The sequence below is a fragment of the Vidua chalybeata genome, chromosome 3 (assembly GCF_026979565.1).
Source record: "Vidua chalybeata isolate OUT-0048 chromosome 3, bVidCha1 merged haplotype, whole genome shotgun sequence".
Taxonomy (NCBI): domain Eukaryota; kingdom Metazoa; phylum Chordata; class Aves; order Passeriformes; family Viduidae; genus Vidua; species Vidua chalybeata.
In genome coordinates this window covers 69,763,154-69,780,265 of record NC_071532.1, presented here as the reverse complement: position 1 = coordinate 69,780,265, position 17,112 = coordinate 69,763,154, and the positions used below count along the sequence as shown (strand labels likewise).

At 40.3% G+C, this 17,112-nt stretch overlaps 1 protein-coding gene across 6 annotated transcripts in view; it reads right to left on the bottom strand.

Moving 5' to 3' along the window:
• ATG5 (autophagy related 5) overlaps positions 1 to 16,546 on the bottom strand; it is a 70,733-nt gene extending 54,187 nt beyond the window's left edge. For 2 of the 6 annotated variants that reach the window (XR_008430113.1, XR_008430112.1), the window contains exons 1-3: positions 15,596 to 16,292; positions 10,024 to 10,151; positions 3,592 to 3,670 (exon numbers count right to left, since the gene is read on the bottom strand). Coding sequence is in view for 4 of the 6 variants with exons in the window: in XM_053938831.1 (XP_053794806.1) it covers positions 3,592 to 3,670; positions 10,024 to 10,151; positions 15,596 to 15,703 (315 nt within the window). In the remaining 2 variants the exon portion in view is untranslated. Of the gene's footprint in view, positions 1 to 3,591; positions 3,671 to 10,023; positions 10,152 to 15,595; positions 16,293 to 16,321; positions 16,372 to 16,476 lie in introns of those variants that run through there. The other 4 variants (XM_053938831.1, XM_053938832.1, XM_053938833.1 and 1 more) reach the window with 4 other exon arrangements.
• Positions 16,547 to 17,112: the final 566 nt, after the last annotated feature.

The following is a 17,112-nucleotide window of genomic DNA, read 5'->3' as shown; positions in this document are numbered from 1 at the left end:
CCTACGAATTTCAAATTGCAGCTGAGTATGAGTTCCAGAAATCATACACAGTGCAGTCTGCAGAACAGTATGGATCTATTTAAAATTGGTCAAAGCTAGTTAAGCTAGTGTAAAGAATCTAGACACAGTAGTAGAACTAGGTGTAGCAAGATTAATTTTCCCAGCTTCTAAGCAGTAACACTGTGAAAGACTGGAAAACACTCCTGAACCTCAGTGCTGTGTGCACTTTTCTTTAGTAGGAAAACACTGACACATTTCTATGAAGTACTGTGTGCAGAAGCTGAAAAACCTAAGCATGAAAGTGACAATTGAGAAAAAAAACACTGCACACCTGCAAGAAATATATGAAACAGTTTCACCTACATGAGACTGTCAACAGAAAACATGGCATCCCAGCTGATTTATCCATCAGGGTACAAAAGAATAAGTTTTATACTTAAATGTAGATCATGTGTGCTTGTATTTTTAAAAAAATTCTACTTGCCTTCTTTCTACCTGAAGAAATACTGATCAATCATAAGTAACTTTATTCTGTTCCCTGAAGAGCGGGACAATTGTAAACAAACTGGTTGCCACTCCTGGCTATACAATTAGGAGATTTGCAAAAAGTATTAACAGATGACGTAAGTATCTTTAATTCCAGTACTCTTATTGGCAGTGTCATACTCCATGTCCTGCATCTTTGAAAGAACAGTTACTAAGGGTTGACTCTGATTTTCTTAGAAAGCTCAAGGAGTTCTGTTGTTTGTTTTCACATACCAGTAGACCCTTGCAGTATGAACCGGTCACAAAGAAATAGGCACTGTCTGTACAGACAAGAGCACTAAATGACCTCTCATATAAAGCTGTACCAAAAACATCACTGGCAATTTCAACAGTCCGGTTTCGTAACTCCATTCCACCCATATTTATCTGTCAGTTCTAGTCACAAAACATCTGTTTATCCTGTGACAGTCTACTTGCATTAGACTACATTTACAGAAAAGAGGGCATTAAAAACCATAAGGAATGTACCCAGTGGCAGGGGGCACACCTATGTATTTGTGTTTAGTTACCATCAGTAGTCTTTTCATTAAGTAAACTGATTTAAAAAAAAAACCATTTATACTTCTGGCTTCCACAATATCTCCTAGCAGTTCCACAATTTATCCATATGCTACATGGAAAAGTACTTCCTTTCCATTCCACCCAACCCAATCTTCACCTAAAAAAACACAAAGATGATGACTGTCACACAAGGACAGATGCTGCCTCTTCTCCTACATCAGGTCATGGGTGGAGAGGCAGGCACCAGCAGACAGTGGCTTCAGCAGAACCTCAACATTTCCCCTGGCACACACAATTTCCTCTCCTCCAACAGTGCCACCATCTTATCTATTGCCCAAAATCTGGAGAGGTGATTACCACACTGAGAACTGAATAGTGTTAAACAGGCCATAGAGTAAGGTGAGATGATTTTAACAGGAAGGAGTAGAATTTCTCTCCTTCCTGTAAAGCCACACCTGGATACAAAAGCCACTTGCCAGTCTACAGCCTCTCATGATTCTCAGACCCCAGTATGCTGTTCAGCCTCATCCTTCTGCAACTATTTAATGCAACTGGTTTTCAACTTCACAAGATACAATGCATGTAATTTTATTGCATACCAGAAGTAAAAATTAATAAACTGTTTCTCCAATGCTAAACCTAAGTGTGTTTATGATTTGGTCTGAGTACATAACACAGGAGGACAATTAAAAACATCTATCAACTTGAAAACTTCTGCTGAACAGAAATAAGCCTTTTCCATGTTTTTAACTTCAAACAAAGAAACCTGATAGGGGGAGTCTGAGTTTTAAAAAGAAGTTGAAAAACACTTTTTACAGCTGTTTTGAGATATCTGTTGTTGACTGCATGCATTAGTAGAAGAAAGGAGACAGCCACAACAACAAAAGTTAAGCCCCATAAAATCTAACACTGTTTAATTAAGCCAAATAAAAATTACAACTCTTTGAAGAATAACTACACAGAAATGAAAAGAATACTCCAGTCAAAAATCCCACACCTAAACTATTCAGCTGTAAGGAGCTCTAACACATGAAAACCTCTTTAATATTTTGACATACTTTGATATCTTTCAGTTATGTTTTGACTTAAGGATTCAGAGGGGTTTTATTTAAATAAACTTTCAGATTACATCAAAATAGGATGAGAGATTATACAGGTGCTAACTCCACAGTATTATATTACTAAATTAAATCAACCTTTAAAATAATACTACCTTAGCAGTTAATTATTTCTGCTGATCTTTAATGTACACCTTTCAGAAAAACTAGAAGTAGCTGATCTTTTGCAAGCAGCAACATGGACATTGAAGCCAAATTTATGTTGCTGATTAAAAAGCACTGTGGTGCTGCAACTTCTCAAGATGCCTCTACTTGGTGATGGCAACATCCCCACATTGCCACTGTTAATATCCCAGAGCTCACAGAACATAACAATTAAACCATGGTTTATGAAACTAGATGCCCTACATTTTCATCAGGATGTTCTGGAAGTTTCCTCATCCCAGGTCTCTGACATTTATCAGACAAGTGTAGCAATTACAGTGGTTTCAAAAACATCCCAAACTTCAGATCTATTAAGTCAGTCACTTTAGAAGTTTCAACATGTAGAAATACATATCATTAGAATGTATGCTTTCAGCGTACATTTCCAAAAAGAATCAGTTTACTGTTGGGAAAAGTTTTTCTAACACACCTTTGAGAACTGTTTCAACGAAAACCTTCAACACAAGTGTTTCCCCAATACATTTTTCATTTCACTCAAATCCCTCACACACTAAAGTCAAGCCTATTAATGTAGTGTTGTCCTTCAGATCAGTTTTCCTATTGCATTGTTTCTTTTACAATGGAGAAATTAACATTTCAAGTTAAATATCATGATTCGTAGTTGTGCTTTTGACTTCAAAACATACTTGAAATTATTATCTCAATGCATTTCAGAGTATGCAAGAACCCTGCACCAAAACTAATCCTGTTCAAGTTCCATTCTGAGCAAAGATCAGGAGTGTTATTAAGCCATACCTAATGGGTTTACAATGCATAATCAAATTAATGTCTTTCCTGTGACTAAGCTGTCACAAGACCAAACTCATTTCACTCAGTTCTCTAAAAGGGACCAACATTAAGTACAACAGCATTCCCTGACTTCAAAGATTTATACAGCATCTCATATCCATGCTCAACTATGCCTAAAAGCATAAGCACTTCTCAATCTTCCCAATCTTCAGTGAACTCAAACCAATTAAATTAAAAACATTATAGAAAGTTCTTCTATCATAAGCCTCATAACTTGTAAAACAATTTAGGATTTTGAGATTATAATAGAATAATTTTCTACAGAAAGTCCCATAAAAGTACACACAGTCTCATGGAAAATAGCTGCAGACTTACAAAAACCTTTAAATGCTTTCTGAACAATGGATATTCTCCCTTTCAAATCACACCATTCACATGTTTTATAAAATAGTTATGGAACCTTTTCCCAGCTTCCAAATGTCATGAAATGTCATGCTTACTCTTTCTTAAAAAAGGGTCTAAATCAATTTACCTTGAAATGCACTGTGATGCTCCAAGGAAGAGCTGTATTTGATGCATGGAGATCAAAGAGTAAACCAATTGGGTAATGCCTAAAAATGACAAGATATTAATTTAGTATAGGAGCCATGCATTTAATTCTATGTATCACAGTTAACATACCTGCATTTACACACACACACAGAAAATAGCTGTTTGACTGTTTACTTAGAAAAGTTATACAGGCAAGTTTAGATGACTGACAGGCAGAATTAAGTCTGAAATGTACTACATGTTCAATATCTAAACCAGTGGTTTCCAAGCTGTGCCCACAAAACACAGCTACTTTTGCAACAGCCTTAAGTGGCCTACAGCTGCTTTGTGGAACCTTCCAAAACAGTACTTTTAGTTAAAAAGCATCAGACCAGGAAAAGTACACATGCTTTCAGATGCTTGAGTGTCTTGGGTTAATACCACACTGACCCTTAACATCCTTTCCTTCTTCCATATGTCTGATATAGCAATGCAGAGAATAAGTAGAAAAATGAAAAAAATTACATATCTATAAAAGAGCTGAAAGAATATAGATCAAGATCAACTCTGTATCTTTACTATCAAATTAAGAAGAATGAAAGGGAAGGAAAAATTTAATTGGAGTTTTGTATTTCAATGGCATTCTATATTACAGGAGTTACACAAAAAAGCTTTCTTCTGACAAATATTCACTTCTGTCTCATAGCTTTCTCTCCTTTAAATTCATAAGAATATACAGCCCCCAGCAATATATGGAACATGTATCACACACAAAACTTCCACAGGCACTGTAAAAAAAGCTCTTTTTTCAGTTTTCTTACACACAGATATTGGCAAGATTTTTGATAAAAGACCTTTTTTTTACATTCAGCATACCAAGACCCATTCTCTTATCTTTCAAAAATCATAACCCAAAGAGCCTTACTAGCTTTTCATCCTCCAAAGAGAAGAACACATGCTAAACTGTAAAGTCAGTAATTTCACTGAACTAAATGGGACTGATCACAGGTTGCAGACCCAAGCATGTACATAAGTTTTGAAAGTCCCAAGAGTACTAACCAAGAGCACTGCTTTAACAGGATCTGTGCCTAGCTATTTTCCAGATCGGTGAAACTCTCACACAGCAGTGCTTTAGCACCCTCTACGGGTGAGCCACCCCAAAGCGAAGACAAATTCACAACAGCAAAATAAAACACAAAATACTATTACAATTCCTGTGCTTACCTGAGAATAAAGAGGATGCATATCCAGATTTATCCTGATTCACTGCTAATGCTCAAGTTTTTACCATGAAGAGTTTTTACTACTAACTGCCAATAATGTCCTAAACACTTAACAGGGATTCAGCAAGAGTTCCATGAAAGAGTGGTTTTCCAGGTAAGGTAAGTAACAAAAATAAGATTTGATAATTAGATGAACACAAATTTTCAACATGAACAATGACTTCCAGCTACTTTGAATTTATACAACAAAACAGCTAACTAAGAAAAAGAAAACCACAACAAAAAACCCAAACAAAAACTCCTACATCAGGTATTGGCTTACATCCGTATTTTCTAATCAGTTAAGATTACATAATAAAGTTCACATAATCAAATTTCTTCAGTAAAATCTCTGTGCTTTGCAGAGTTAATAGATGCCTGATTAAATGGTGTTTTGACCTTTTGTCTTCTGCTGATTTATGAACAGGAAGGGTCAAGCACCCATTCAGTTGCTACTAGAGAGCCACCTTTACAATTACCAGGGCTAGGACACAACCCACACGAAAGAGACAAAAACTCCACTGAAAGCCATGTGCAAGTGCTCAAACAGGATGGAAACAAGCTGCAGGAATCATCCCCTAGCATCTGCTGAAGAAACTATGCCAGCACAGTGGCATCACTGAGAGCCCTCCCTCCAGCACAGGGAGGGCTCCTGAGAAATGCTGCAGCTCTCCAGGTTTCAAGCTGCCAGGAGAGCTTGGGACCTCTCCTGAGAGTTGGAGCAAGCAGAGGAAATGTCCTTGCCTAGAGGAGGTGCACATCAGTGAGGAGATATGTCACCATGCTAAGAAGCTGCAGGAAGTCAGGGGGCTGCACAGCATCAGGGAAGACATGGACATTAATAGCATCTTCACTAACATCTCACAGAGATGAGAATCTGGAGAGAAAGTGTCAGCAGTCATTGAAGTGGTCAGTGGGGACTCACAGGATGGGAGAACCAGACTTGTGTGAACTGTGGTGTTGAGGAATCCATTCAGTGCCAGTAGCTCAGATTGCAGCTGCAGAGGGAGCTGCAGGTTGAGCTCTGGGTGATGGGAGCCCCAAGGAAAAGGCCAAACCTGGTGCTGACCCTTTGCACAGGAAAGGGCACAGGGACCTGTGGCCCTGCCAGGTGACTGGACACTCAGGGACACAGCAGGAGCCAATGACACAGAGGAAAAACCCCACACTATCACATACAGACTGTGAGGGTCTAAAAGCCCAGGGGTTCCTTGGTTTGGGTCCCACCAGCTCAAGCTGTTATTCTGTGGTTACACCGTGACTATGCTCTTTTAAGGATCCAGATGCCTGAGGCTCTGCTATGGGAAACCGAGTGGGTAAGGAAACCTTGTCTGGCTGTGTGGGTGTGGGGTGTGCAGGGACTCAAGCGAGGCACCCATCGGTCCCTGGAGCCGCCTGCTGCAAAGGGGCCTCGTCCCAGCTCAGGCGGTCCAAGTGTGTGACTGCCAGAGCAGCTCCCGATGGACAGACAGAAAAGTTTCCTTAACCTCTGGCCAAGAGAGGGCAGGACTTCTTCAACCACTGGCAGTGCTTCAGTGTCAGACAAGAGGCTGGAAGTTCAGAGGAAGCATCAGAGCTGTCTGAACAGCACATCCATCCACAACCAGAGGAAGCAGTTATAGCACTACAAGACTCCATCCCACGGGAGAGAGAGCCTCATCTGCCAACTTCACTTGTTCACCTGCAGAGCTTTGCGGCTTGGTAAAAAGTTGCAGATTGGCAAAGTCGTCCTCTGCTTGGATTATTAGTCCTTGCTGTTTATCCACATGGGCACAAATTTTAAGTGCTGCAACAGAACCCCTCAGAGTATCAAAAGTGACTCTACAAGTTCTAGGGGCAAGGAGCCATCTGTACAATTTTGCCATTAAAGGAGACAGGTTCAGAGAGATGTCTGCAGGTCAGGAGCTGGTTATGCAGCTGGTGCAACAACAAGGACTTACTTGGATTTTACAGACAAAGGATACTCTTTAGGGGTAATGGACTGCTAGGGAGAGATGGAATCCGCCTAAGTCAGACAAAAGTATCTTTGCCTTAAGGTTGCCCAGCCTGGTGAGAGCTTTAGACCACAAACAACAGAAGTGTAAATAACAACTCAGATAAAAAGAAATTAATGGACATGGGTGGATACCAAGTGGTGAAAGGTGACAGCTGCAAGGGAGATGTCAAAGTGATAAAAAAGGGTAGGAGAGAGACCACCACAAGTATCTAGAGAAGTGCACATAGCTTGGGAAACAAGCATGAAAAACTAGAGTTGCACATGCTATGACATTACTTGGAGAGTGTTGGGCTACCTGAGGTACAGCGAGACAGCTTGCACAACTGGAATACTGCTGTGGAAGGACAGACATAAGCTGCTTAGTAAAGGCAGGCAGGGCAGATAGAGGACAGAGGGCTGTCTTCCATGCCAGGGAGCAGCCTAGATGTATGAAACTTAATAGGACAGACAACAGGTTGGTTGAGTTCTGGTGGTTCAGGAACAGAGGAGGGACTAGCAAGGGCAACAGATCATGCAATCCAGGTGAAAAAAATTAAACATCTCAGTAAGTGTCTACATCACAGATCCTGGTTCCTGTTAATCCCTCACATCTGCTGGAAAAGCAACACAGTGGGATACAGGTAGTCAAGATTTCTTGATACAGATGCTGTATGAACCAGAGATAACCCAAAGCTGAATCTGTTACTTATCTGCTAAGACAAAACAGTTCTGATAACCAGTGGCCGCTTTAGCTGCAGTGACCATGAAATGGTTAAGGCAGACTTAAAAGTCCTGGAGAAAGGACAGTAAGCAGAATACAGACTTTTGACCTAACTTTTCATTTCCTCCTGGTGCCCCTACACAGTTCAGGCTCAGCCATATCAGATGCATGACTGGTCAACACTTTCAGTCCTTCACCTGCAGCTAGAGCACTGAACCTATGCTGTACTTGCAGAAATGCAGGTGTAGAAGGAACATTCATCCTGTTGCAAGAAGTCATAAACTTCCAGCTCTTCCAAATCTTAGGAGACAGTTTTCTAATCCAGTAATCACAGTCTTTGACTGCATCTCCTTCAATGTGGTTGTAGGTTTAGTCTCCTGTACCTGCAGGATGGTCTACGGTTTCATCCATTTCCTTCTGTAGTCTCTAATGCTGCACAGCCTGATAATCTCTTCCTGAAACTCCTTACCTTGGTGACACAGACCCTCCCCCAGCACACACCTCCTGCAAGCAAAGAATCCATGTTTCCCTGTCCCAACACTCTCAGCAGGACAAAAAACCCAGGCCCACGTAACTCCAGGCCTGGAGAACTTCATTCTCCTTTAAGAACTTGACCCATATACTGCAGAGCCTGAAGTAGAAACTATGTTTCAGACTTCCTCCAAAATCTCACTGGAAAATGGACGAGCTGCATCTGAACAGATAGAGACTTCACCCCAACTAGGTATAAAACTGCACAGACTAAGCAATAAGACCTCACAGTGCAAAGTAAATAATTAGACTAAACAATGTTATGAATGAACAAGTCATAGCTTAAAGAATTAATGCCCGCTGTTCTTTCTCTACTAGCTCAACCTAATTCTCAGTTCTGGTGTTTGAGTCTACCCTAGAAGAAGCTTCGGCTCTTTATGGGATTACCATTCTCCTAAAATACTGGATTATAAATAACACTTTCCTTAGAAAAGCAGTTCCACTGAAATCAGCAGAGCTGTTCCTGGCAGAATAGGCTTCATTTTTCTGAAAGATGAGAGCCTTAATTAGCAGATCATCATTATACTATTTATTTTCATTTCTACATTCAATGATTTTAATAACTCTTCACTTAATTTTAGAATTACAAGCTACATTTTTAGTCGATCCCCATATTGTACAGTTATTATTTTTTCTTCTAGTTTAAACATCGTAGTATTTGAAAACTTACAGAAAATATGCATCTATTTGTGGTTGAAGTACAAAGCCTCTCTTTCCTTTCTTGTTACAACTTCAGTGAAAACTAGTTTTCCCCCAATATTTACCTGGGATTAAGAACACACTGGGATGCAGGCGGTACCTTGCTGTTTATTTTGGTAGTATCAATGGCTCAACATTACTATGGCACGTAAGACACCATTTCTTGTTAAATTCCAAATAATTTATTTAGATGTCTAAAGCTGGTTTTGCCAGTCAGATACAATAAAGGTTTAAAGAGATCATTTTTATGGGTTTCTATTTACATATTTTCAAGGTTTACACTAGGTTGGTCTCAAAGAAACAGAAAGACTACAAGAGATCTACTGCATCACCAAATCTAGCAAGCATCACATCATGGAGTGCCTGTAATCACAAGACAATCCAGGTTGAGTAAGATTAAAAAAAATCACTAGTTTTCTTTTGTTTGATGATACAAGAAATAAAAAGAGATAAAAATCTCTTCACCATTCAAAATACTAAATACCTTCTGGATGGCTGATGCTGTCTTTACAGAACTAGGAAACACTGCAGCTCTCAAAATATTTTCTTTAAAACTCCTTAACAGCAAAAGAAGTAGAAAACCTGATAAGCATTTATTAAAATTAAATGAAACTACATCAGTCCAAGTCCCTAACCTCTCACAAAGAAAACCCAACGAACTAAAAACCTAAAAGAAGATAGTTCTAATAGACTACAGGACAAAATAAAAACAGAATCAACAGCAATTAGTTCAGTACACTTGAACTAATCGAATTCAGTAGATCAGTATTAGATTTTTACAGTGAACACTGAACAGTGAAGGCTACTCATGTTTTATTATCATGACGCATATAAGCTATTTGCATTCAGTCTCCAGAACTATTACTTCCTATCTGTGTTACTAGATATCTTTTAGTAAGGTGGAATATGTTAAAGGAAGATTTATTTGGCAATTCTACTGCAAGCAATGGTAAAGCCAAAACCACAAGCATTCTGAATTATGGTAACAACGAGAACAAAACCAGTAAGTGCAACACGACACCTCTGTCTTATGCATACAGTAAAAATTCAAGCAGAATAATAAAAAAATACGTTCAACATTAAATCTTTTGTTTTGCCAAAAACATGCATTTCTTACCCTCCTCCTCTTTTGCCATCTTTGAAACCCAAGGGAGTGACTACTTTAGGAAAACTACTGACACTGTGCTGAACCTGGGAACTCTTTAAGTGATAAACTGCATAAAGTACAAAGTTCAATAAACTCACCATTTCAGTGGTGTACCTTCGTATTCAAACCATATTTCACTAATTTCCTCCTGTCTCACAACTTTCTGAAAGTGTTTCTTCACTTTGTCTGTTACCAGTGTCAAGTAGCTTATCCTTGGCAAAAGCAACTGAAAAAAAAATTATAGAAGCCTTAAGTGTAAATAAAATACATTAAACTAGTACAAATCTGTAAAAACTATGCATTTTCATAACCAAAATTCAGTTAGCATTCTTTTCTTTCCCTTTTTAGGGTGAGACAGTTTACTTTTTAATGGTCAATGGAAGGCTATAAAATGATGTGCTCAGAAGATGCAGAATCCAATATAGAAGATGTAGTATCCAATATATTAACACAAAAAAAAAGTAAAAACTTAAGCTCTTCATTCTTTCAGTAGGATGGGGGGAGAACAGTGGGCTTCAATTTCTGCTTTTCTGTATTTAAATAATTAAGTTTTTTTATATAAACCCTTTTTTTATATAAACACATAAGAAGAGATTTATAACTTCTTATTGAAAAGAATGAGTAACTGTGTATCAACTATTATTTCAAAATGGAAATTCCTACACAAGGAAAAAAAAAAACCCAATGAAAACTAGATGTTTAAAGGTTTAGTTTCCAAGTGTTTTGTACTTCCAATAGCTGTCCATTTCCATTTTCTTTGCACTGGGTTTGTCATTTCAACCTATTAGTCAAGACTACTATTCTTCCACTATTTAACCTCCACCCAGCAACTAAAAGCAGAAAGCAAACTATAAATATTTTATTAGCTGAAACAAGACACATTCTTACAGCTTTGTCATATACTGTCTTCTTTTCTCAACTGTATACTATCCAAATCAGAACGTTGTGCTATTTTTATTTGCAACATCTTCCCTATCATCTCTTTTTTTAAAGACTTTTGCCCAGGAGTGGTTAGGCTCTCTGTACCAATCAGTGAATTGACTGATGACTGTGTGGCACATTCACTAGAGATAAATCAATCCATAAGCATTAACAAGCAATGCTTTTCAGTATCTCAATGAATAAAAATTAACCTCCCTGTAAAATATCAATTCACTTTAGGGCAGACATTTTAAATTAATAGTATCCATCCTGAAAAGTTCTGTTTCATAATTATTAATAAAATAGAAGGGCCTAAGGTATATATAGATTATATTTTGCATGTTTAGAGAATGATTTCTTTTCCAGCGTTCCTCATAACCAGTGTTGTTTCTTGAAGTATTTTCTTTATATTATATGAATAATGCCAGGCCCTAAGTGAGTATCTGTGGTACAGACATCCTAAACAATGTAAGGATATATTTTGCCTGACAAAAAACTTGATCTCTGCTGCAACATTCTTCCAGAATTTCTCTAATAACTAGACCACACTTTGATATATAAATCAGATAATATTTTGGCCATGATACGACAATTTGTAAGTATCCAATTCAAAAAGAAGTCTGGAGAGTACATCAAGTTCCTGGAAGAACAGATTCACCCTTTTGATAATGCTACATTAGGTTACATCTGTGACACAGGTAAATGTTACAATTTTATAAAATTACATCAGGCCAAGTCTCACCCCTGTCACAGTCATCATGTCCGTTAACACTCCATTTTTCATGTACCATATGGTTTTCTTTTTCCAGCTGATGCTTTTATTACCATCATCACATTGTTTCTACCGTGTTTCATAGGAGCAATGTAATCAAAACACAACCTTCATTTTTAAAAGGCAAGCAAACTCAATAAATTCAATGAAGTTATGTACACATTCAAGTAAGAATTGTTTGTTACTTTAATGACTTGAATGACAACATAAGCTTATCCTTATTTACCTAATTCCACATATCTTCACTGATTGTTCTTGACACAATCCAGGCTATACCAATCAAACCCACCTATTTTTGGTAATAATTTCATGTTATTTCTGCATGATATGTACAGTTAAATTAATGCTGGTATACTCTGGTAAGACTTACTAGGACTCTTACAAAAGCCAATTTTCAGCACATTGCATGTAGCACAGCCATGCTGGAATTGATAAATATATTAAAGCATTATTTATTGCAACAGTGTTTCATAACCCTTTAAACTGCATAACTTCCTCTGTAAAATACTCTACTTCAGTTTATATTGTGAAAGAACAACCCAGTTTCTACTTCAACACAATTCGAGAACACACACAATAACCAAACAGCATTCTGAATTTAACAGAACGTGGCCAGCACTCCCAAAAGGCTTCAAAAAAACCTGTACAACTGTACAAAACCCAACAGTTAATTAGATTAACGGGAATTACTGGTTTTTCAGAGATACTGAGCATTTGTAGAACCTACTGACCTACTCTTTTTTTGGTCCCCCCAGTTCTTTTACCTTGATATAGTTATCCCCTTCCATGAGAGAAATGAAAGGATCCAATTCTACCACTTTTCTAGCTTTAATTTATCTAGCTTTTATTAATCTTCGAGATTTACAAGTATACTAAATCTCTTAAGTGGGATCTTTAAGAGCAGTTTAAACACATTTTCACCTTGTTACCCCTTTTAATATCCCTTTCCCACCTACTGAAAGATAACAAGATCATGGGTTCTCTTCACTAAATTAAGGAAAGTACATCTCCAAATGTATCACAAAGCAGAATAAATCCTCGCAGCTATCCCTAAATGTTATCCCCAAAAACTACAATAATCGCAACACCTTCCTTTTGAATATTATATATTGCTACAGTAATTAATCACAATAACCAGGTATGTTTTCTTATTAACCAGGAGGTTAAATGAATAACAAAGAACTCCTAATGCCTAAGTAAATGCTTGCAATATAACTCTGTGTAAAGAGTACCTCTCCAGGTATATCCACAGGTTTTGTTGCACAGCATGCAGTATTCTTACATGCAAAGCACCAAAACAGAAAAATTACAGCTTTAACAAGAACTGGACTGGTTGGATCACTAAAGTGTCAAGGGAGATGAAACAAAACATCCTAACGTGGAATGGCTTCACATTGCTCTCTCCTACAGATATCTTAACAAAATAATACTTTTGACCCCAAGCAAGCTGAAGAGTGGTCCTGTTAAAGACCAGCCCCTTGGGCAGAGCACCATTCTAAGACTGTATCCTGCTGTAATTTTGTTCTTTATATATCTGACAAGTCTCAGCCAATGAGTCTCTGCTTCCTGTATACTTCTTTCATCCTTTTCTTTCTTACTGTTGCTTGTGCCAAGAGGCAAACAGTAAATAATTTTACAATAAAATGCATAACAATTTTAGGATAAGAGAAAAATCAGATAAATCAGCAACAAAGGTAGTTCAAGCAAACTGTTCCTAAATGTGCTGCCACTCAAAACATAACCACCTGCATGAAAAACACAAAAGAAAATTCATGTATCCATTTCCAGCATAACTGCAGAAACCTACCCTACATGACTATACTAAGACACAGGACAATGCTTTACCAGAGCTGCCCAGTCTTTATGTCACCACTCTTTCCAAAGGACAGATTAAATTACTTGTCCTACCCCTGTGCAGTGCCAGAAGGTGATACACACATGCTTCAACTCCTGTGCTGCACTAACCCATCTGACAGACAGGGCCCTCCTGCCACACCACTCACAAAAACTGAAATCCATTCCACAGCCTCTAAGTTGTTTTTCTAACCTCTCACCCCTCAAGTCTGTGTCATCTTCATAAATCATGTTCCTCAGAGCAGAATCCTTTATTCTCTATCAACTTAATGATGCCAGTATTTCCTTCTCATTCAGTCTTTCCATTTATGAAAGGCAGTCTGGAATACAGAGGTTGCATCTATACTAACAAGTAAGAGGAGACATGTAAAGCTGAAGAGCTGATGTCAAGGCCTGGAAATGTAAACTACATATACTTTTCTACTTTACCCATAATTTTAGGCGTTTTGATGTTCTTTTCTTTTGATTTAGCTAAAGTTTACTCCCATACACCAAACGTCCATTAGCAACTGAAGCCCATCTGCTCCTTCAGCTTCACATGAAAATTATTCAACCCATGGGCTGACTGCTCTGTGATGCCAACCTGGGCACAGGAACTGGAAAGGATGAAGACTTTGAAATTTCAAATGCACTCCAGATCTGAACAAAAGCATTAATGCAAACACATTCTGAAACTATCAGAACTACATCATGACTTAAAACCTTGACTGCTATTCTGCCTTATACTATTATAAATCCTTGGTCCCTCCAAAGACACAAAGCTGTATTACCAGCTCCAATATGAACTGAAAAATTAAGAAGCTAAAATTTTAGAACTGCCATCTGCGATTAACCACATTTTGCAGAAAGGAAAAATTAAGCATTGAGAAATTCTGTGCACACTTTACACTGAGTAAATAAAAGAAATCCTATGACCTTAAAACTATTTCCTTGACTTAGAAAGCTGGCCACACCACGAGGATAACATGGTTTCATTCTTTCCAACTCAATGTTAAAGAGATCAAGGCTCTAAGCCTCTAAATTTAAATCCATAACTTTCAAGTAGCTCTTACAGAAAGTGTGCAAACCTATTTTAACTCATATGTTCTCAGACTTTTAGGTTAGATGTATTTGGCAACAGGTCAATAAATATGAAGCAAAGTGATTATCTTTTTAGCAGTGATGAAACTAAAATATACAAAGATGAGCACTGAAGATGATAAAATATACAAAGATAAGCACTTTTTGCTGAACAAAAAGCACCAATAGTTTATTAGGTTTCAAAACAACACATGCAAATGAGAAACTGATGACCCAAAGATGCTATTGAACACATAAAAAAGAGATCTATCCAGTGTGGAATGGGATACAATAAGGCTTAAGAATTTCAGAATCCCATAAAAATTAAAAGTTCAAGATTTCCCTCCCATATACTCGTTACATTTCAAATTTGCATTTCACTGAATCAGCTAACATTCTTTCTCAATTACACATCTATGAGGTGCTGAAAGAATGAAAGCTGATGAGAAGACTATAAATAAATACATCATTATAGAAGGCACTTCCATGTTATAACTCAAATACATCCATCATCCCTTTTTTACCATCAGGTAGCCATCCTGTTCAGGCAGTGTTTAGCCATTATAGTTGCTCTTCTTATTTCTAAGCTAGATCTCTCATGGCTGCTGGACTTTAAAGAAAAGAAAAGGAGCAGAAATCATCCACAGAGCCAGTGTTCATTAGGAGTTTGTGTTACACAGGTGACCAACCTTAAACATGAAGACTTCATAAGTCTGACTAAATGATTTCTGCATTAATGGAATTTCTCTCCCTTTGACTGGTCATTATCCAAGAACATACAAACTCACATCCAGGCTCCTCCTTTACCTAGTCACTCACTGACTAAGATTTTTTTCAAAGATCTTAATTATCTGTGATAAGTTTCTCTCAATAGTGACACAATCTGCTGTGAAGAAAGATGAAGTCATGCAGCATGGTTATATGTTTACTTTCAGAAGCTACCAGGAATAAGGTTGTTTTTTTTTTTTTTTTTCCAAAATATGCAGTAGTACACATGAAGAGACTGAAGGAAACAAACATAACCATGGCCTTGGACTATCTGTGACTACCCTTGTCATACTCACATAGTAGGGTTCAGCTTCCCTTTCAGTTATCTCATCCTGATACAGAGTGAAACAGGTCGGTATTCTCCCAAACCACACATCTCGAAGTACATCTTTGTCATCTGTCATTCTTCCAATGGACAGCGAAGCACATGTAGATCAATTTGTTTCTTCAGCTACAAATGTAACCCATTCCCCCCACCAGAGAAAACAAGTCAGGACGACTGCAAATAAAATACATCTTTTTAAAGGGTCTCCCATAACTACATTCCCGCAGGCTGACCAAGGCTGTCACCGGGGCATTAAATGCATCACTTGGTACAAAGAACGGAATGAATTAAGTTCCCAACTACAAACACATGGTGGATTAGGAGTGGAACATAAATGAGCATTTCCTGAGGCTGCATCACGCTCCAGCAGCAGAGCCAGAAGGTGCCTTCCCGTTCCCGCCCGGCAGCTCCCGGCACCCGAGAGGCCCCGGTGCTGGGGCAGAGCCCGTGGCCGCAGAGGGAACACCGAAAGGAGCCGGGCTCCCCGGCGGGGGCGGGGACCGGCCCGGGGGGGTCACCGAGGCCGCAGGACGGGCCCCAGCATCGCCAAGCGCCGCGCTGAGACCCGGGGGCATGCGGAGCCCTGACAGGCCCCGCGGGGTCCGTCTGTCTGTCTGTCTGCCCCTCGACCTCCCTCCCTCCCTGCCGGCAGCCTCCCGAGGTGAATCAGCGGCGCTCCCGCCCCACGGGGCCGGACCGGGCAGCGCCGCGGCGGCAACGCCAGGCGCGGCGGCAACGCCAGGCGCGGCGGCAACGCCAGGCGCGCCGTCCCGGGCAGCGGCGGGGCCTGGGGCGGCCCCGGCCGGGCAGCCCCGCCGAGGGGGCGCGGGCCGGGCCGGGCCGGGCCGTTACCTCTGCCGCGACCGGCGACAGCGGCCGCCCGCGCGCGGGGCAGGAACTGAGCGGCGGCCGCGCCCCCGCCGCGGCCACGCCCCCGCGCACGCGCCGCCCGCCGCGGGGCTTCCGCCCGGCCCGCGCGCCCGCCCCCGCCGGCGCCGGAAGCAGGAAGCGGCGGGGCGGGGCCCGGCCCGGCCGGTGGGAAGGGCTGGAGCCGGGAGCCGCTCTCGCCGCTGGGCCGGGAGCCGGGAGCCGGGAGCCGGTCCCGTGCCGCTCCGAGAACGCTGTTGGCGCTGCAGCGGCAGCGCTGGAGAGGGAGAGCCGCAGGGCCGCAGCTGTACCGGACCCGGCCATGGGCATCGGTGGCCGTGCCACCCTTCCGAGGCATCGGTGGGGCCGCTCGGCCGATGCGCCGCGCATTTCAAGGTTTTGAGCGCTTACTCTCTCCGTTTTCTCTTTCCCGATTGTTGTTTTTCCTACTTCCCCGAGGAAGTAATCATAACACCAAGCCTCACGGAGTTCAAGGAGCGCTTGGACAATGCTTTCAGGCACATCGTGTGACTTTATGGGGTGTCTGTGCATGACGCTGTTGAGCAGGACGGGAACAGAGAACTTTAGATCAGAAGGCTAAGAAAGTGAGCTCTCCTCTAT